Below are 22,518 nucleotides of genomic sequence, written 5' to 3'. Positions count from 1 at the left end.
CATTCACCTAATTGCTGGGTGCACCAGCAATGTTGCTGGGTGCACCTAGCATGTCCCAAATTACACCCAAATTCCTAAGTAACTGGCCCAATATAGTTCAATATTCCCTAGGCCCAAAAGAACATAAATAAACAACTACTGGAGACTGATCCCTTAAAACAGCGCACTGAGTGCTGAGAACGTTACCTCATTCAAAAGCAGCAACAGCAGATTATTCTTCTTTGTTTCTGTTCTTCTTCATCAGCCGGTAAGTACTGTTTTCACTCTCATTATATGAATTCTCTTCTATTTGTTTTCATGACACTGCCACACCGTATCATTACCCTTTATCAACCCTAATTTCCCCCATTCTTTAATTTCCCCCATTCTTTTTATCAATGAATTCATCAATTATACGAACTTAGGGTTTCGAAATAACTGCAGATTCAGCTTTGTCCATGGCCACCGAACCAAAAGCAGCCGCCGATGACGTCAAGATCGATCTCTTCGAAGACGACGACGAGTTCGAAGAGTTCGAAATCAATGAAGGTAAATCCACAAAAAAAAAATTGCATGTTTCAATTTTATGTTGTTGTTCGTTTTTTGCCCATGTTTGTTCTGTATCTTTCAAATTGATTTGAATGTTACCTATCTGACGCTTTGATCCCTAAGAAATCGATCAGTAATCCTATCCATCATCATTTTATCATAAATTAGGGATTTTATCACGTTTTGTTGCACATTTGAGTGGAGCCAGGACCTTGTTATTTTGAGATCATATCTAGTATTCAGAGTTTGCCTCGATTTGGTATCACTATTGCAGCCACACGGAAACAGTGCTTTACCCCCAGATGTCTAGTCAACTGCTGTGCCTCAATGCATTTCGTGGAGAACCAGCTAGCTCTGGGTTCGAGTGCCATTTCACCCCTAACCACAAATCCACAACTCATCCGCTGATCCTTCAACATCAGTCGGTGGTTTGGACCTATAGCATTTGGTGTATGTACAGAAGAGAATGGATATATCTTATATCTTCTATTACGTACTCCTTGATCTCCTTTTTGTTTTTGATAGAACCAAAATAGATCAATTTTTAACTCATTTTATGGGTGGCCTGGCCTCTAACCCCAGTTTCTTGAACTATTAAACAATAAGATTCGCTACCTTAAATTTATATGTAGATCAGTTAGGATACTCAGTTAAATTTGTGAGTTTCTCCCTGTTTCAATTTTTTTGCCCATATATGTGTGATCTCTGCACCTCAACAAACCACGGTCCATACTACCTGCAACTAGAGCCACCACCCTCACACTGTGCCACAAAGCTGTGGCACTTCCACTGCAAAGCAACACCTCCAACCATAAACCCACATCGTGAAGCTCCATGCCTTACCTCGTTCTCCTTCATGAAATGAATCTCTTCCCTTCTTTTCTTACATTTCCCATTTTTCGTTAGCGTTGAAGGTACAGTTTGTGTTATGCAGTGTTTGATTTGCTCTTGTTGCTTCTAATATCTTATATGCACCTTTTCTTTATGAGGTATTTTTATGAATTCATTTTTTTCGCAAATGAGCTTTCTATTCAACTTCAAATTTTAACTTTGAATGAATATATAGTTAAAAATGACCTTCTGGCCTAGATTTGAAATTTTGAACCACCAAAGCTTTACTAATGGATAATGAAATGGACATTTATGCATTTACTTCTTAAGATCAATAAAAAAACTAAAGATTGATTGACATTCATTTATTCTTGTGTATAGATGTATAGATAAGATGGTGTGTTTCTTGGCTCAAGAAGTTTGTTTATAATTGAAATTTATTAATTGATCACTTAGGGAAGGCTATTAAACCTTGCGGTGCAAATACAATTGTTTAGGGATTAAAATTTTCTTTTCCTGTTAGAAGTAATGGTGCTGAGCTTTGTAGTAACTAGTAACAGAAGCAATGTGAGAAAGATGGACTGGGTGGGAGGACTTTATTGCAATTTAACAGTTATTGTTTTCAAGGAGAGGGCGAGTCCTGGTGCAGCGGTAAAGTTGTGCCTTGGTGACTTGTTGGTCATGGGTTTGAATCCGGAAACAGCCTCTTTGCATATGCAAGGGTAAGGCTGCGTACAATATCCCTCCCCCATACCTTCGCATAGCGAAGAGCCTCTGAGCAATGGGGTACGAAGTTTTTTTTTATTGTTTTCAAGGACTAAAATGTAGTAGTAATAAATAATAATAACAACAACAACATAAAAACCAGTACTCCCCCCTCTACAGTAACAGGTTAAATTTCAAGATGTATATTTACAGCACACTTCAGGGGCTCTACCCTAAAAGCCACCCATGTTATGTTCTGTTTTATTTATAAAATTTACTAAACAGGATGAGAACTCGTGTTATGCATATTCTGATCTGTTTTTATCATGTTTACCATACACTACATATTCTATCTGCTTTAGTGCATCCAGACAAGGCATTAATCTGTCATTAGTTAGCTCCTCAATCTTAATGCAGTTGATTCTGTTTTTGATTTATGCTGATATTAAGATTCATTTGATTGCTTGTACTTTTTTATTTTCATTTTCTATTTTTTTATTGTTTCTAGTGATGGTATTTGAAAGTTCTTTGGGTATTAGAGAATGCTTATTCAACTTTTGTTTGGGGTCTGGGAGTCATTCTAATGTTACTTATTTCTGTTGCACTTTTTGTATTACAACTTTCAGAGTGGGATGACAAGGAAGAAGGGAAGGAAGTGACTCAACAGTGGGAGGATGATTGGGATGATGATGATGTTAGTGATGATTTTTCTCTCCAGTTGAGAAGGGAGTTGGAGAGCAACACCGAGAAGAACTAAACCACCTGCTAGTTATTATTGCTTGATATGACATGCGCTATGTCTTGGGTTGGGTGTTCGAGCTCTTGGAAGGAGATGAAAACTATGCCTTGTTTGGAAGGAAATGTAAGAACATAGAGACATGATTTTTCTGTACCTTCTTGAATATATATGCTTTTAAAGTTATTGAGTGCTTGTATTGTTCTTATTTTTATTTTGGGGTTGGGTGGGCATGCTTTTCTATGAACCAGTCTGGTGAATAGTGCAGTTGAGTTGCACGTTCCCCATTTTCTTGGTGCCCATCGGTTCCAAATAGGAATTTCCTAATTGAAGAATTAACGTAAAGGCTGAAAAAAAAATTACTTTGGCTAAAAATTTAATTCTCACTATGCATTAAATGTACCTTATCTTTTAGCTTGGAATTTCATTATTCTTTTCCTCAACCCAAAAGAGAAATATCCTTTGATCAATTTAAAAGTAAACAAACTCTTCCTTCAACGGAAGTGTCTCCCTACACTTCTATAACATTAGAAAATTTTACCTTTTTTTTTCACTTTGTTATCATAGTTCCTTTTTAAGACTTGTCCATCCAAATAGTAAAAGTTATCTTTTTTTTTTTTTTTCGCCCTCGCAACACCAAGTGTCTTCTCTTATGCACTTTGCATTCTCACTTTGAACCAACATACTTGTATTCTTGTGATGTCATCTCCTCCACATAAATGATCTTGACAATAGTAAAAGGTACAAACCTCACATTTGAGAAAGTTCGAATAACACCATCATGGAGCTTCATCTTCATGCTCCCTTCAATCTTTATTTTTCCACCATTTCCTAACTTGAAATGGGCGAATTCTCTATCGGTTTTCAAAGTTTTGAACATCTTTCGATCTCTACAAATGTGCTTTGAGACACTAGAGTCCATCACTCATTTTGTTTTAACAACCTCATCGTTTGTTGTCAAAAACACATCATCTTCAACATTTTTTACTACATTAGCGTGGGAGTTGGCGCTATTTTTGTTCATATCTCTTAATTTCTTCAATTCCTTCTTCATTTATTTGTACATCACTTGCACATGATCATTCTCATCATAATAGTAACATTGCATGTTACTCATATCTCGTTGCAAACGCGATTACGATTTTGATCTTCTTCTTGGCCCATCATGTTTCCTTGAATGATTCCTCTCTCACTTAGACTCCACCAGAGCTAGTGCATAGTGTTCATCATCATTTTAAGTTCTCATCATTGTTTCATTTTCTCTAAGAGTGGCGGTCACCTCATCCAACTTCAAAGTTGATCTTCCCACAAGCAATGTTTGAACCAAAGCTTTGAAGAACCTTAGCAGTGAAGCCAACAACAACAATGTCTGCTCCTCATCAGAGAGTTTATCATCTGCATTCAACAATTAGCTTACTAATTGATGTGGTCATGGAGATCTCCTTCCATCTCCATTTTGAGTTGATACAACTCCATCTTCAAACAAAAGCGATTGGTTAGAGACTTTGACGCATAGATATTCTTGAGCTTCTCCCACAAGGCCTTCGATGTTGTCTCCTTCAACACATTGTGTTTTATCTCGAAAGCAACATCTAATCGAATTGTGCTCACAGCCCTCCTTTGGATTTTAATCCATTTGATTTTATTTATAAAAGCTAGCCTTTCATCTTCTAACGCCTGATCAAAACCTTGCTGCACCAAAAGATCTTGAATGGTATTCTGCCAAATCATAAAATTTATTTTTCCATGAAATAATGGTATCTCAAACCTTTGTGTGTTCCCGACCATAGCTCTGATACCACTATTGGATAATGAACAATATTCCCTCAAACAAAATTACTCACGCCTACAAAGAATCGTGAGAACACTACAAAGACTACAAGATTGTAACCACCCTAAATTATGTATCACTCTATAAATCATAGTACCTCACTTAATAGTTACAAGAAGTGATAACACTCTTACACAAAGACATTTCTCTCTCAATAAAGTGACTTTCTTTCTCAATTTCTCTTTTCACACATTCTTTCTTCATATGTGTCTTCTTTACTAATTCTCTTTTCTATTTATAGTAAAGATTGTTAGCAACTGTAATAAATAAGTTCTCTTCAAAGCTGAAATAAAAAATAACTTTTAATGCATCAATTTAAATAGGTTTTATCTATTAAAATGTAATCTTTCAATTTGCATTTAAACCACCTAAACCTTAGTGATAAAAATTTAATTCTCATTATGCATTAAATACACCTCATTTTTTGAATCAGAACTCTACAATATAACATCTCATGTTTTATATTTAATGGACCAAATTTTACGAAGTCAATCTTAGACACTCCCTTGAAATGATTCTTCTAGATCCCTTTCATGATTTTCTCCATTATCTTTATTAGTTGTTGACTTTTCTCATATTAATTAATTTGATTTCCCCTTGTTTTGTTGATTTAATGTTGGTGAAGAATATTTTTCTTCTAATCTTTTAGACTTCTAATGATTTATTTGTGAGTTCTTCAATCTTCATCTCCTTGGATGTGACCTTTCTTCAAGTTCTATTGTTGGGAATAGTAGCAGATCTATGTAAAAAACATGGATAAAGATTATTATTTTATGTATGACACAATAATTGTAAATAGGTTTAAATGTAGTTTTTGGTTCTCCTATTTTTCAAAATTCATAATTTTATTTTTTTTATTTTAAAATAAAAATATTTTATTATTATATTTTTTAAAATTCATAATTTTAGTCCTTTTATTCTAAAATAGAGATATTAATCCTCTAGTTTGATGAAATCTACAACTTTGATTTTTCATCAAATTCGAAAAGTGTTGATTTGTAAGAAATTAATATGATGTAATTCAAACATAGTAACGTGACACAAAATTATTTGTTTAATCTATGTCATAATTAATATTAGTCTTTTAATAGTTAATATTTTTAATTTAACAGAAGAAATAAGATCAAAGATTTTATAAAAGTTGAGCACTAAATGTCTCTTTTTAAAATAAAGGACTAAAGTTACAAATTCTTTAAAATAAATAAATTAAATATTTTTATATTAAAATAAAAGACTAAAATTACGGATTTTAAAAAATAAAAAAACTGAAATTACATTTAAATTTTTTAAATATATACTATGACCCCTCAACATAATTGGTAAAACTCCCCCATTAACTGAGTAGTACTAATTTTCTGAAGCTGTTAACTGAATTTTATATTGCTTTGGTGATCCTTCAGCCATTAAAGATATTTCTCATCTTGATTCTTATAGTCTGTAATCATAACTTTGAGAAAAGAAAAAAAAAAACCTCACAAAGGAAGATTATTTAACTCAAAGACTGATATAGCATTAAACGAAAATTTTACCATATTGTCAAGCAATTAAAGTATTAAACCGATCCAAAAAAAAAATAGTTCAAATCTTTGGAACTTATAATTGGGTCATTTAATTAATAGCAAACCAATCAATTTAAGAAAACCAATTAGCTTAATTCAGATGGCTTTCTTCTTCGAAGCTGAATCAAAACTAACATTAGATCTGAATACAACAATATTATAAATTATTTCTTTTTTTTTAAAAAAAAAACATAATTAGTAAATCACATATATAATTTTTTTTAACAAAGTGAAATTATTAAATGTTAAAATAAGAAAATAAGTAACCATTAGGATTGATTTAATGGTGAGAATTTGAAGTAATATAGATAAAGTTTTAGGTTGAAATCTCAATGTCACCATGATAAAAAAAAATACTTTTTTTAAAGGGCAAAAAAACTGGCACAACTTTGTGAATTGTGCAGAATTTTTTTAAAAAAAAAATCATGGAATTCAGATGTTTATTTTATCTTCACTCAATTGCGCGAATAAAAAGAGAAATTATTCATTAAAAAGTATTGTCCTTTTGACACTCTTTCATGAGTTGTAACATGCAAAAAGTTTTAACAAAAGATAGAATTATATTTTTATTTAATATTAATTATTTTTCTTTTATACACCTATTAAATCACTTTAACTTAAATACTTCTCATGCATTTTTCTTTATTCTTGTTGGACCAAATTACTTATCTTTTTAATTGTATTTCTAATCTATTTCTCTTGTTTTCTCTTTTTTTTTTCTTTTTCTCTCCTCATAACCAAACATATCTTAATTGTGATTAAATCTGGAATTGAGCGATTATTTAATAAATAAATAAACAAACGCTTTATGTCCATATACAATTGACTAAGACAAAGACAAGTCACAAGATAATGATTTATCCCTGTATAAAGTATGTTGATTGGATAGCGAAAAGTCTAAGGAATAGGAAATTGTAATTCTCTACCGAATATTTTCGAAGAGCGTTATCTATTATATCTATATACAGTTACAGTTAGCTAAAAGATAATATAATGATTTATCTACGTTATTAGCAGATGGAGAATGGTGAAAAATCTCAAAGATTGTGTTCAAGTACCAGAACCACATCATACTGTCCAAAATACAATACAACAACCACAAACAGGCAAAGCTAGTTGTGTTGTGTCCATTGGATAAGATAGGACGAATAAGACAAGAAACATTCACTATTTTGTAACGGTGTTCACACTCTTTGGGCTGAAAATCTGTCCACCATACCCAGCTGTCTAGAAGGATAAGCATTTCACGCATTCCAACCAGAAAACAAAAATGCTAGTTGATTGATCCTTAATTTGCATAATTCTAATCAAATTAAATTGTTCCAGTACTGAAATTATTGTGTTAATCTCTAATAGTTATGTGAAACATTGAAAATATGTGAGTGAGAGAGAGAGAGACAAATATTCACATGATAAGATGATTAAATAAAAATGATCTTATACACATTGAAGAAATTACATCTGACACCAAGGCAAATTTTGTACAAGCACAGTCTAGCTCGGTTGATTCAACTGTGCGTAAATTGTTGTAAGATTATCTTCAATTCGTACCAATAAAAAAAATCTAAGACAAAGGCTGATTTGGGGGATCAAATTCAACTATGCAGTCGATATTTCTACATTTTCAGAAACAGCACTTTGTTCCCTCATCACAACAGGTGAATGAACCCATGTTCTACAAATGGGACAAACGGGTGTTTGCAGAATCCACGAATCTATACACTGTACATGGAAGCTGTGGCCGCAATTGGGTAACAACCTGCACACATCACCAATCTTAAAATTCTCCAAGCAAACAGCACAATCCACAAGGCCACAACACCCTTTCTCTTTACATGCTTTCTCCTCGTACTCAAAGCAAGGAAGGTTTTTCAGGTTACCAACCTTGTTGCCGCCAAACATTCTCTTCATGGCACTGATGCTGCGATGAGTAAATTCTTCTTCGTTGTTGCTGTTATTCCCTGTGAAGGCCCTCCCCACGACGCAGACATGGATGACCATCAAAATTGCTATCCCCATAAAGAGTATGATCAAGGAAATCACAATTTCCATCTTAATAATCAATAATCTGGCCTAATATTTTTTCACTCACTGGGTACCCAACCTTGGTTTTCCTTCAAACCGTTGAAAGTGTCTGATTCTGATGAAATTTGTTTGCTCCTCAAAGAGGACAAATTAAAACACAGGTCAAACAACCACCACCGACTGAAACAACGGTAAGCTAACTGGTTGCTTTCATCATAACGCATTTATTTTATATGGTAAATGCCAACGAATGTGCTTGGGGACATTAATTAAAAATTAAATATATATATATATATATATATATATATATATATATATATATATATATATATATATATATATATATATATATATTTATTGATATACAATTAAGTTATTTATAATTTTTTGTATGCTGGCTAACATATTAGTCCTTATTTTTTTTTAGGAATAAGTCAGTAATAATTTTTTTTTAGGAAAAAAATCATTTTTTTCTTAAGAATAATCAAGTAATTTTATCTACAAATCACATTCTCTCCCTTTCAACAACAAAGTCCAATTAATTTCTAATTTCTAATTACTTAATATATCGCTTCCTTAATTACAAATTTTTGGTTTCTTTTCAATTTATCTAAGAATATGTTTGGATGGAGAAATTTAATAGAGTAATTTAATTTTTTAAAGGATTTTAATTATTTTTCAATTAAATAAGATGTTTGGATAAAAATTTAAAAAGAAATTGAAATTTGAGTATTTTGATCAGGGATTTTAGTTAACTTAAATATTAGCATTTCAAATTCTTTCATTTTATGAAAGAATTTAAAATTCTTTTGTGTTGTACGATACTTCCTCTGGCTCCTTCATTCTCTCATTATTTTCTCTCTTGCAACAGCTTCTCTCGAAAACCTCCACCACGTCGTCGTCTCGCTCGTCGTGAACGCTGCCCCAGTCCCCGCCTCCGCCCCCAGGACCCTCCCCCTCCAGCGCGGCCGCGTCGACTGCCACACCGCCAAGGCCACCTACGTCGCCATCGACACCGTCAGCCTTAGCGGCAGCATGGACTTCGAGGTCTACAAGAAAGAAAAGCTCTTCCTCTATGGCTCGCTGGAGCGCCTCGACGCTGATTGGGGAGCCGGCTCGGCTCCGGCTTCGGCTTCCGAGTGAGGCATGGACTGCCACGTAGCGGCAGGCTTCGTCGGGTCGGGGTGCTCTGCGTTCTTCGGGCCGCAGCTCGGGATTTTCGCACCGTCGATCGAGGTCTACGTTGTCGGGTGCTGCTCTGGCATGCCGGTGATTCTGAGCAAGACGATTCAGTTGAGTCCGAGGAAGAGAGTGCCACAGCATGCCACGCTGGATGCTATACCTAAAGATGAAGAGATGATGGTGTTGGAGAAGAACCGTGTCAACGGGTTTGTTCCAAAAACAAAAAATTTTAGAAATCTAATTTTTTATCCAAACACAAAATTTTAAAAATGAAGGAATTTAAATTGAAGCATTTAAAATTCTCAAATTCTCATCCAAACACACTAAAAGAATTCATTATATAGAAAAGTTGATGCATTAATATCGTGGAATTTGATGCTTAAATATTAGAAAATAGATGAATTTAATTCTTTGTCTTTGAAAATTTATTAGAAAACAATTAAGAAGAAAAATATTAATAGCATGATTATTTTTGAAAAAATTATAAATTTAAGATAAATTTATCATTATTAATTAAATTAATCATTTTTATTTTAATAAATTAGATAATTGAGTCTTAGAAATAAATAAATATTTAAATGAAAAATAAGTAAAAAATTTAATGAGAAGATTTAGAAATACTTAATAAAATCACCCAAATCAGGCAACTGAAAATTTATGTCCTTTAGTGGTTGACAGATTACAACGTGAACTACGTGTCAAGACCATGGAGATTGAAGTTCACTAAAATCCAAAACAGATCTAGATATAGTATGTGTAATGTAATTACAACATTACATGCTTTCATTAGGTGTTGGACTTTTGATCTTAGAGTGTTACTTCAGTCACACGGTGTATATTCAACAACTAATAATAATAATAATAATCTTGTTAGAAGATTAAAAAAGTCATAGGAAATTAAAAATATAAATTATTAATTCTAAAAATTATAGAAAAACATAAAAAATTATCAACAATATATTTCAATAAAAATATTTTATTTTTTTAATATTTTAACCAATGTTTTAAAAGCAACCGTTAATATTTATCTTATAATAATAATAATAATAAGCAGAAAGCTAAAGCATGTTAATATTTGCTTTTAAGATTGGGTGATTTTAGTGGGTAATTTGACATATAGGAGGTGATTTGAAGAGCAACTGAAGAATAAAAGCTACATTGTGCCATGTAATTCACTTAGCTTTTAATTTTTTTATTAGTTGAAAAATTCGTTTAATTATTCGATAAATAATTTTTATTACTAATTTTTTTAATAAATTTTAATATTTTTTAAAATAATACTTGAAATAATATTTTTAAATACACTAATTTCTAATTTTTAATATTTTTTCTCTTTTAATCATTAATATATTAGTACAATAGCTCGTGCAATGCATGAGAATATATTAATATTAATAATATATAATAAAGTAAGATAAATTTATTATATAAAATATTAATGATGTACATGTTTTTAAATTTAAATTATGTTGTAAATTTATTTTATATCTTATTGAGTAATCTACGGGTAAATATCCTTTTGTGTTGATTCCCAAAACAGTGACATTAATTTCTGAAAGATAAAAATAAATAATTTCATAAAATTGATATTAAGTTATAAGTCTTAAAGATAAATTTTTTATTAAATCATTTGCATAATGAATTTGTATGAAATTATGTCCATACTTTTAAATTTAAAATGATATTTCAAAATTGGTTGAAATCCTTTATATATATATATATATATATATTATTTTGAATTTAAATGGTATATTAGCAATAGTATTAACTCGTGTTGCTAAGAAGAAAGATAAAAATTACAAAACAACACTTGTTATTAAAATATCATTCGTGATCATCTTGGCAGAAAGGATATTTGACTCATACGTTAGAATCTAAAGTGTTTTATATGTCCTCAATCCATGCAGAAAAATTCAATGACCTACGAAGTATTCGGTAAATATTTTTTTATATTAACTTTTTAGTGGTAATTTCTAACATGAAATACCACTTAAAATAATATTTTTTAAAATTTTAATTTTTAGTTTTTTTTATATGTTCTTCCTTTAATATATTCATCAAATTTTTTATTTCTTTTTAAATAAACCATAATTTCATATTTTTTATTGTTTTGTATCCTTTAATTGTTTTAACAGATAATCTTATTAAATACTTTTAATTTCAATTTAATAAGTTAACTTTTTTACCTCCGACTCATTCTTAATTTTTAGTTTCTAACTATCTCAGCTAATTTTGTTAAACATAATCAAATAATCTTAACAAAATATGTAAATCAAACAAAGATATTTTCTTTATTATTATAAATAATATATAACTAAATATTATCATATACAATATTTATGAAATCTAGTATATCTATTAAATTTAATAAAGATAATAAAAATATTGATCATGTTCGAGGAAATGCAGTTCGAAGGAACTAACTTACAACATATCTCAATTTTAAAATTGCATTAGATAATAAGAATGACAACATTATCTAGTATAAAATATCTAATATAATTACAACATTATCTGTGTGTATCAATCAAAGGAAAGAAAATAGAGTAAAAAAAAGAATAAGGAAAAATATATTTTTATTAAATTTAAATTCTAAAATTTTCTCTTATCTTTCATATTTTTGTCTGTATGTTGCACCAAACAATTAGTTTCAGACATGTGGCTTGTCTTTATTCGGCTCAAAGTTTTTTTTTTCTTCAAAATCAATTTAATATATTTTTGGTATTTTATACGAATTTTAGTTTCCATCATATGAAACTTTGTCAAGCATTAGCACTATTTTAAATTTATTTTTTCTGCACTACTCCCTTTTCTTCCACAATTAGTATGGCTATGGACAACTAGGTGCGTTGCATATAGACTAATGTTTGGTGAGCACAAGGCTGGTCCTAGACCTATCTGTGTTATTATTATTCTAGCTAATATTCTTATGCCCTTAATTATATATTAACAGTATAATATATGGACTTCAATTATTGCTAACCAAACGATTAGCGTTTGGAGTGGAAACCATAGTACAGAATAGATAAAATTCAATCATTTACTACAAACAAAGTATAAAGATGCTATCAAGTTTGGAGCTTTATTACTATAGATGCCATTATTAACTTTTTAAAGTGCCAAAGTTTCTCAACCTCAGGTTAACCAGTATTTAAGAATATTGGTTAAAAAATTAAAAATATATATTTATTATGAAAATATTAAAAGAGTATAGAAAAATCATAAATATCATAATATTATATTACATTTTAATAAATATATTTTTATTTAAAATTTTTTAATTCAATATTCAAAGCACTGATTAGTATTTGTCTACAAAAAGTGTGAAAGTCTCCCGTAAGTGACACCCAAAGAAAATTTTAATTATCAATATTAGCCGTATTCAATAGTTGATATATTGATTTGTACTTTTATAACAAATTATTGGTTTAGAGTGAAATGGCTGAATAAAATAATGAGGTTAATGTTAATTTGGTAATAGAATGAATTTTGTAATATTATATTAGGATTCACGTCGTAATGGTCGGTTTTGTTGTGTTCATACACGGAAATAATCTATTAAGCAGAAAAATTTATGTTTAATTTTTATCGTATGTAAAATTAAATAAATTACAACCACGTATCACACGATTGAAATTAATCTTTATTTCAATAAGTTTAAGAATAATTGTTGTCTATGACCTCTATATATATATATATATATAAATTCTTGAATCTCTGTGCATAGTATCTACATTGATAACTAATCATCTTGCTTTCAAATATATTTTTTACACTTTTTAGTTTGTCTTCTAGGAATAAATGACATCTGTTTTTTTTTTAATGGAATAAATTAACGGCACTTTCTTATTAGTTACTCGCTCAATTTAGGGGTGGTAAAACGGGTAGACCCATCGGGTCAACCCATTTTTTAACCTGATTGGGATTTTGATTCATTTTTTTGTCCACCAAAAAAATTGATTAAAAAAAAAGCAAGGTAAACCAATCCGTTAACCCATTTTTTATTAAAAAAACAATTTAATATTTATTTTGATATTTTATACATATATTTATTATTATTTAATTATTATATTTTTTCTAAATAAATTATTATTTAAAATTTAAGGTAATACATTCAATTTTTTAGTATGTATTTATTATTTAATATTTATAAATGATAAAATTAATTAAAATATATTCATTATTATAATTTTTTAATATTTTAATTTTGATGGTCAACCACCAAAAATAGAACAAGTCATCACTTTAAACTCATATACAAAATATGAAGTGGAACGAGTTAATCCATTTTTTGACTGAAATAAAGGTTAACCTGTCATGCCACTCTTACCTTCATTTTTATATATACGACTCAATTATTTAATTTATCAATATTTAAGAAATTGATGAATTGAGTTGATAATAATAAATTTATTTTAAATTTATAATTTTTTTCTAAAACTATCATTTTCATTAATGCTTCTTTCTTCTAATGATTTGTTAATACATTTTTTTGTTCTTTTAATGAAAGGTATTTATAGTTTAAAAATAATTAATACAAAGGACATTATAGATTGAGTCTTATAATAAAAAAACATCATTCCAAACTTGAGTCTTATAAATACAAAAGAAAAAATGTTTTTAAAAGACTTTTAGTAGTGTTTAGATAAAGTTCTCTTATAAACCTTCTTTAGGAGAAAAATATATAATAAATTTCTTTATAAGTTAAAATTAACTTAGGTAGAAGTTAATTTGTAGAATTTTTTATATTAATTATTTTAGAAGATAATTTTTAACTTATATATAAATTAATTTTAACTCATAAAAAGCTTGATTTCATTTTTATTTTTTTATTCTCTTGGAAGAATTTTGGAGAGATTTGTCCAAACATATCCTAGAACTATAATTGTTCTATCTGGTAACTAAGAAATTTAATGAAACAATAGAAATATTGAGATTCCAATCACAAATTACTCGTACTATTAATGATCATTTCTTGATCCGCTCCAGTTCAGAATATGAAATTAGGTAATTAACCATGTATTTGTTGGCACGCTGAATATATTCGTGAACATATTATTGTGCCTATTAGATATATTATTATTTTTAGTAGAGGGTTTTCTTCTTATTTTAATGATACAATTTTTTAAAATAAGGATGAAAAAATGTGATTGATAGAGAATTAGCACACCAAAGCTGAGTCATATTTTTTCGACAAATATTAGTCATCAACAAAATTATCAACAAAACTTGTGAATGTTGGTACCACTAACATGATAACAATAAAAAACACTTTTTAAACCACTTATTAAAATATTATCTTTGGCTAGAATTTTTTTTAAAAAAGTTTTTTTTACATATATTACCTGAGAAATATAATGCTAGTAATTAACACACTCTATTAGCTAAAATTTATTGGAGTTTAAAAAAATATGGGTCTCACTTCTTATATAACAAGTTTCGCTCATCTATTTTCATACTTTAATTTATTATTATTATTATTGTTTGATTTATGTGATACACAAGAAGACGTTGCTAAAGTGAGTTTGACATCCTAGTTTAATTTCAACCCTTATGGCTATGGGCAAAGCGTCAACACCATATGTATCATCCTAATCGGCCATTGAAGCACATGGAAGAAACCCAATTTGTTTATATATTCTTGATCTTGATTTAACCTTTATTTCTAGTGCTTGCCCAACTCTAATATATGCCTTTCATGCTGTTAGGGAAATCTTAGTTTTGTTTCCCCCCTTTTTCTTTGTTTTTTTTTTTTTGAATAAATTATACTAATCCTAAGGTTTTGTAAAATTACATATATTTGCCTCCCTCCCTTATCCGACCCCTTACCTCCATCCCTCCCATCCAAATCTAGATATTTTAAACAATGGTTAGAAACAGACCCAAAATTAAAAGGTTTAGTTTGCAATGGATTGAACTTTAAAGGCCCAAATCTAACTCAACTATTGCACATAATTTTCACTATTGAGTGGTTCCATACTGAAGATTGGACATTATGGAACTTAAAAATGAAAATGGACATTTTGGTAGAAGAAGAGTCTCAGACTCAAACATGGTAAGTGGCTATAAAAACCAATAGACTAATACTGCCCAAAACCATGAAAATGTACTGTAGAAAGAGCCAAATAGTGTGTTTAACTGGTGTGAAAAGGGTAATCACGGATTAATATGCTAATATAATAAATCTGAATTGATCCAAACCAAAAAATTCAGATTGATTTAGATTAGATTGAAAAATTGTAAATCTAATGAGTTTGGATCAGATTTCAAATTTCACTTTTAAAAATTCAATTTGATTTAATCCATTTGATTACTTAGTATGTTTTATTTTTTTTTTCATTTTTGTTAACATTTAGTGTTTGAGCTTTTTAATCCAACCCAAATTTATTATATTTTTTCATTTTAAGGTTACTCATCAATTATTACTATAATTATAATAAGTAAGACATAGTTTAATAATAGTTAAAAAATAGTTTGAGTTAAATATATTAGATTGCATGATGCATATGATTAGAATTACTTTTCTATTTTTTTTATTATTTTACTTTAATAATAAATCTGATGATTCGATCCGAATCAATCAAACTATAATCGGATTCGTTCGGATTGCAGAGTTAAAGTAGGCAAAATCTGATCCGATCATCCCTAGAAAAGGAGACGAGAAGGGCTCGGCGTAATGCGAAATAGCAAAGTGAGTAACATGGTAGGAATGGTGGTTGAATATGCTAGATGCCTAGATGTGCTCTGTGCAAGAAATTGATGAATGTGCCAAAAAAAAAAATGTCATTGTTGATTAATGATTATACATAGCAGCTCCTCAAGTAACTATAAGCCACGAAAATGAGCAATAAAAATTGAATGAAAAAAAGTCAAAATGCGATTGAAAACATGTGAACATACAAGGATTATTGGAAAGATCATAATATGAAACAGTAGTATAGTGGAAAGTACTGAACTTCTGATATCATTATGAACAAGTGCAATGTAGATGTACAATAATAAATGATAAGGATTAAAAAATAGAAATGAACCTATACAATAATTAATGAACTAGTATCCCAAACATTATAATCTAGACCTATTTCTACAATACTAATTTTGTGTAATTTTTTTATTATTTACTTTTCCAACCTTTAGAAGCATTGATTGATCTATTTCAAAAAAAAAAATGCTGTAAAGCTTGATTTCTCTCTCATTTCCGCTCCTTTTGTAATTATCCATAATTAAGTAATAGATTATTAGAAGATATAAGATTGATCTAGTAATAAATGAAAAAGAAAAAGGAGAAGAGATCCAAGGTTTAAATCCTCCCATTAATAAATTAAAATTAACAATTAATATTTACCAATAAAAAAAAATTTAAGACCACTACACCACATTTTGTAAAATATTGCAAGTTTTAAAGCAAAACTACTGAAACAAGCAGATGAGAGGATATCTAGCAAATAGATCCAATTTAATCACATCAATCAAGATTACAAACAATATAATGAAAATCTTAAAGGTTACAAGGCCAGTCAAGTAAGAAGAACAAAAGAAAATAAGTTATGGATTTACATAAGAATTGACACATCACCAGCTTTTCCTTCCTATACCCTCTATTGTATATCCCTCTCATTTTGGCTTTTCCAATCCCTGTTTTCTCACCATAGATACCTATTGATTCTTTGAATAGCTAAAAATCATAATAGATTGTTGGAGTAAGGATCAAGGTCCTCTGTGCTTACGGAAGCAAAAACAACCCTGCTGCTGATCAACAGGGATCATACCTCCACCTTTGGATGTGTCAATAGCCTCTATCATGGCAACTACCTCATCCATTTCGGGCCGTTTATCGGGATTGGCGTCCCAGCATCGCTTCATCACATTTGCAAGAGAACTTGGGCAACATCTTGGTATTTCTGGTCTCAGATTCTAAAATTTCATAAAAAAATATAAATCAATATCTTCGTTAGATCTGAATCCACAGTATCAAACACACACTTCTCATATGAGAGAATCAAAACCAGAATTAGATGTACCTGGCGAACCACGGCTGAAGTAATCTCTGAGAAACTTAGGTCAGGATATGGCATGTCACAGCAATATATTTCCCACAAACAGATGCCAAAACTGTACACATCACATTTCCTGTTATAGGGGTTGCCATTCAAAACCTGGAAACCACCACCCATTTGTCAAATGAGTGAGTAGTCAATTACACAAGTTTTGTCTTTGAACATATTTAATACTTTTATATGACCTTTTTTATTGAAGAATGCATGCAAGTTATGAATGACTCTGAAGAATGGGAAAATAAATCCCCACTCAGATAACACATGGGGACAGGATATTCCCATTTCCAATCAGACCAAGTGAGTATTGGACACTGCACTAATGCTTCGACTCTGAAGATCAACAATTACAATGATTTATCTCCATCATGATGAAATTTCAAATATATGCTCATACAAAATTTTTTAATTGTGGTAAAAGTTTCTAGGGAAACTGGCTACACACCTCAGGAGCCATGTAACCAAGCGTACCAGTCTCCCCAGTCATGTCGTTTGGATTTGAAGCTTCAACGCGTGCTACTCCAAAATCAGCAATTTTGACAGTGCGTGTCTTATCCAACAGCATGTTCTCTGTCTTTACATCTCTGTGGACAACCTTCTGAGAGTGAAGATAACTCAGCCTGCAAAACCAAGTGAATTCAATTTGAGGGATTATCTATCAAAACAAATTACAAGACAGTCTTTGGCCATAACCGGCTAAACCACAATTACATTGACGTAAAACTACAAAATGATAAATACCCTCTTGCAAGATCAAGTGCCAGCTGGACGACAACCTTAAAAGCTAACTTCCTCCTCCTATTCTTTATTAGGAAAGATTTCAGCGTACCTCCAGCAAGATACTCTACAACGACACAGCAGATATTGCTTGGCATGCTAATTAGACCATTATCAGTCTGTATCTGTAATTCTGAAGACCCCATTGTTGCCCCTATAAACTAAACACGAAGGAAAAAAAATTTGCTTGAGAAACTAGGAAAGAAAAACACTTACAGAAAAGTGCATTATGCCCTTTGAAAAGGGGTGGAGGTATTAAGTGCCAATGTCATAAGATAGAACAGAAAAGAGAAAATGTTATGAAGAGTAGGAAGGAGCATTATGACTAGCATTGTTCTCGATATTACAAGATCTTTTGTCCTAGAAAATAGTAGGACAAAGACCAGGGCACATTGTTGTTGCATGAAGATATAGAATATCTTTCATGGTTGAATTATTTACAAGATTTGGTCAACATAAATACCGATAAAGACCCATATGGAAAATACCTATTCACTTTCATTTCAATCCACCATACCAAACCCTCTTTCAGGCTCAAATAACTTTGAAGTTGCAATAAAAGAAAAATATATAGAAAGGCCATAGAGCAAAACCACAATTTTTTTTCCCTACTATCACTATCTAATCTTACATCAAAAGAGTATCTAATCTGTTTAAAGTGACGGAAGTTTGAATTACAATTGTACTACTTTTTCTTATATAGGAGATAATCAACAGAGTTCTCTTATAAATTGCTTTTTAACATCTAAACATTGAAGGAAAATGAGCTCCAGACCTTGTTAATATGGTCATATTTTATGCAACTGACGCTGCAAGCTTTGCAAATGATATTCCTGAAAAGATTCTCTACAGTCTTAACAACTATTTCAACTTGCATATCCTAACACTCACCCAACAAAACCATTATTATCCTTAAATTATTCTAACTTCCATATCCTTGGTTAACAAACCAAATTTGATTATCAGCATAAAGAATAGGAGAACAAAATTTGTAGGACAGGGAAGCTCATATATGTTGAATAAGCTTCAAAATAAAATAAAATAAAAAGGCTAAAATGTAATTTTCATCCTCCTATTTTTCTAAATATGTAATTTTAGTCCCCCTATTTTTTAAGTGAGACATTTTATCCTCCACTTTTAAAAAATTTGTAATTTTAGTCCTCCTATTTTTTAATTGAGACATTTTATCCACCATTTTTAAAAAATATACAATTTTAGTTCCCTTAGTCAATTTCAAACTTATTGAATGTCTATTTTTTTTTAATAAATTAAGTTTGTTAGCAATTAAATAATTCAACAAAAACATTTTTCATGTGCATAATAAACAAATAGTTATCCGTCAACGTTTATAGAATACAGCGATCAATGTTTGAAATTGACCACAAGAACTAAAATTGCTAATTTTTTAAAAGTGGGGGATAAAATGTCTCAATTAAATAATAAAAAACTAAAATCGTGAGCTTTTTAAAAGTGGAAATGAAATGTCTCAATTAAAAAATAGGGATTAAAGACGTAAATTTGAGAAAATAGGACGACAAAAATTACATTTTAGCCAAAAAAAAGAACTACTTGTATCACATAAAATCAAAATATCATAAAAAGATCTATAATACTATTACAGAAGGAAACCTGCATACATCATGCTCATAAAAAAATTTGCTAGATGATCAAAGTATCATAAAAAGGCCTGCAACAACATAAAAGAAACCCCATTTCACAATTTCCAGCAGGGAGGTGGGGGTAACATAGTGAAAAAAGAAATCCCTGAAAGCCAAATAGGTTGGAATAATAGACCATTAATTAAAAAGATCTAAAGTTTGATAGTTTTGAAAGACAGTATAAATCCAAATGCAGCTTGGCATTGACATTATAGAGGAAGACAGAGGACTGAATAACTTTACCCCATCTCACCCCATAAAAATGCAACGCAACATTTTAATCCACAAACTCAACCAACAACAAGAGAAAAATTGAAGATGATGAAAGGAAATTCACCTTAGTGACATTAGGATGTTCAAGTCTATGCCAAACAGCAACTTCTTGTGTAAACGCCGACCTGAGGGCAGCGATTTCAGCCTCTGTCCGGTGCCCTTCTTCACCCCAGTCCAGCATTTTAACTGCGCGTTAATTAAATAATCACAAAACAGTTTTCAGTCAAATGCAGAAAAGCAAACCACCATATCAATTAAGACATAATAATTCTACTTAAATTATAGTCAGCATTCCCAAGAAAACCAATACATTCAACTGGAATCACATAAATTTTCCGATGCACGACAACACCCCATGTCATGTTTGAGTTAGAAAACGTATAGCAATGGATCCAAAACAATCCATCATCAAATCATCGCAAAAGTCCACTCCTTTCAAGAAAACAGAGTTTCCCCGATGATGAACCAATTTTTCATTTTGAAATTAAATGGGTTCATTCTTATTTACCCAACTTAACTGACAGCATGGTTTATGTTTGAGATTCTACATTGATTAGTAATATAAAACAATGTATATAAATAGGAGACAACTCTCACTTTTTGAGCTAAATTTTGAGTTAAGTTAGACCTTAACTCAAATTGTAAGATGATATTAAGGTCTACCAAAATAATTGTTATTAGGATGATCGAGATGTCCCTTCCTTAACATGAACGAGTGTGTTAAAGATCTCATATTAACTAGTAACATAACCAAACTAATGCACATATGTGGGAGGTAACTAGTGACCCGTTAAGTTAAACTCAAATTCAAATTCTAATATAATTTAGGACTTATTATAGTAATTGTTATTAGGCTTATCCAGTCCAGTCACTCGTTATCTGGAGTTATCGAACCATCCAAAGATGTCAAGTTCTACGAACTTCATATTTGAGATGTTCAGTCCTCAGTGTGAGGGGTACGTAGGAGATCTCGTATTAGCTAGTGATATGATCAAAATAATGTATATAAGTGAGAGAATCCTGATTTCCAGTCGTTTGAGCTGAACAAAGTCCAAACCCAAATTCTAAAACTCCATTCCAAAAAGAGAAATTGAAAAAGGAAAAACAGCGAAATCTGGAAAACGCCAAGTTTTTTTTAAAACAAAACATGCAGTTTTTTTTGAAGTCTAGCGAAAAATGGATCGAACTTGCCAGCAACATCTTGGCCATCGTAGATGCCCCGGTGGACAGTGCCGAAGGTTCCCCTGGCTATGACACTCTTGATGATGAGGTTAGAAGGGTCAATTTCCCACTCCTGCCTCTGCTTCTTGAAGGTAGTGGCACCAGCACTCCCCGCCACACTTTTGAACTTAGTGGCAGTGGCAAAGGAGCTAGAGTGTCGAGAATGGTCAGAACCAGCATCATCCTCTTCTTTTTGCTTCATCAAAACCTTGCTGAGGTGCCTCTCGAGCTGCTCATCGATGCTCTTCAGATCAATCTGATCTGCTCTCACAAACCCATCATTTCCTTCCTTCATCTTTCTCTGCTTCTTCTTCTTGTTGTTGTTTTTCACTCACCCCCTACTAAGTTGAAAGCTTGAAACTTTATGGTTAATGGTGGAGCGTGAAAAGAGGGGAGGTGAAGTAGTGTGTTAATTAGCGAGATATGGTTGTGGGTGTTTGAGTTGTCGTTTGATGATGTTGTTGTAATTGTTCATGTTTTGGTTTTGTGTGTGTTTTTCCCTCCGCAAAATTGCGAGGGTCTCTCCAATTATCCATGTGGGCACATGGAATTGCTGCGTAAAATGTGTGCCTCTGACCCACCCGGTCTCCTCCCCCGGCTCACCTCCTTCCTTACTTGTTTATCGCTGTAATCTACAACATTTATTGCATGTATGTCATTTTTTTTAGGCGAAACGATTCTTAGGGTAATTTTTTTTCTAAATTATTAAATGAAAGTAAATTTTAAATAAATATTTAAAAAGAAAAAGTCGTAGGATATTTTACAATGAGTTTAAAGTGATAAATTATTTTATAATTTTTATTTTTTTTTACTGAAATTGTCAAAAACATTTATGACTTCTTAAGTGAAATTTTTTGAATACCCTCTGAAGTCATAAATTATTTATGATTTCAAAATCATAAATAACTTTATTTAAATTAATATTTTTATTATTAGTTTTATTTAATATTTTTTTATTTAATATTTTCATATTTTTATATTGTTTTATTCAATATATTTTTTTGCTTTTTATATTTTATTTAATATTTTCTGTATTTTTTTTTCTAACGATAAGGATTTTTTTTCTTAAGTTTAATTTGAAAGTTGTACATATAGCCACAACTTCATTTTATTAATGTTTGATTTATAGAAAATCTAT

General features: G+C 30.7%; 3 protein-coding genes across 3 annotated transcripts; 1 reads left to right on the top strand and 2 right to left on the bottom strand.

The window, feature by feature from the left end:
• Window positions 1-114: 114 nt before the first annotated feature.
• On the top strand, window positions 115-2,986 carry LOC100500106 (protein DSS1 HOMOLOG ON CHROMOSOME V). The gene is made up of 3 exons (XM_003526976.5): window positions 115-247; window positions 424-528; window positions 2,691-2,986. Exons 2-3 carry the CDS (start codon window positions 438-440, stop codon window positions 2,819-2,821), a joined length of 222 nt encoding a protein of 73 aa, XP_003527024.1. The 5' UTR covers window positions 115-247; window positions 424-437; the 3' UTR covers window positions 2,822-2,986.
• Window positions 2,987-7,789: 4,803 nt separating this feature from the next.
• Window positions 7,790-8,242, bottom strand: LOC102662675 (putative RING-H2 finger protein ATL61). The gene has a single exon (XM_006582464.3). The coding sequence runs from the start codon at window positions 8,240-8,242 to the stop codon at window positions 7,790-7,792; it is 453 nt and encodes a 150-aa protein (XP_006582527.1).
• Window positions 8,243-16,836: 8,594 nt separating this feature from the next.
• Window positions 16,837-21,998, bottom strand: LOC100809898 (serine/threonine-protein kinase STY13). The gene is made up of 6 exons (XM_003526975.5): window positions 21,351-21,998; window positions 20,224-20,345; window positions 18,193-18,389; window positions 17,897-18,071; window positions 17,419-17,553; window positions 16,837-17,311 (listed from the first exon to the last, which is right to left on the bottom strand). Exons 1-6 carry the CDS (start codon window positions 21,673-21,675, stop codon window positions 17,105-17,107), a joined length of 1,161 nt encoding a protein of 386 aa, XP_003527023.1. The 5' UTR covers window positions 21,676-21,998; the 3' UTR covers window positions 16,837-17,104.
• Window positions 21,999-22,518: the final 520 nt, after the last annotated feature.

Source organism: Glycine max, chromosome 6, assembly GCF_000004515.6.
Source record: "Glycine max cultivar Williams 82 chromosome 6, Glycine_max_v4.0, whole genome shotgun sequence".
In the NCBI taxonomy this organism is placed as follows: Eukaryota; Viridiplantae; Streptophyta; class Magnoliopsida; order Fabales; family Fabaceae; genus Glycine; species Glycine max.
This window is presented reverse-complemented; position numbering and strand designations above follow the sequence as displayed.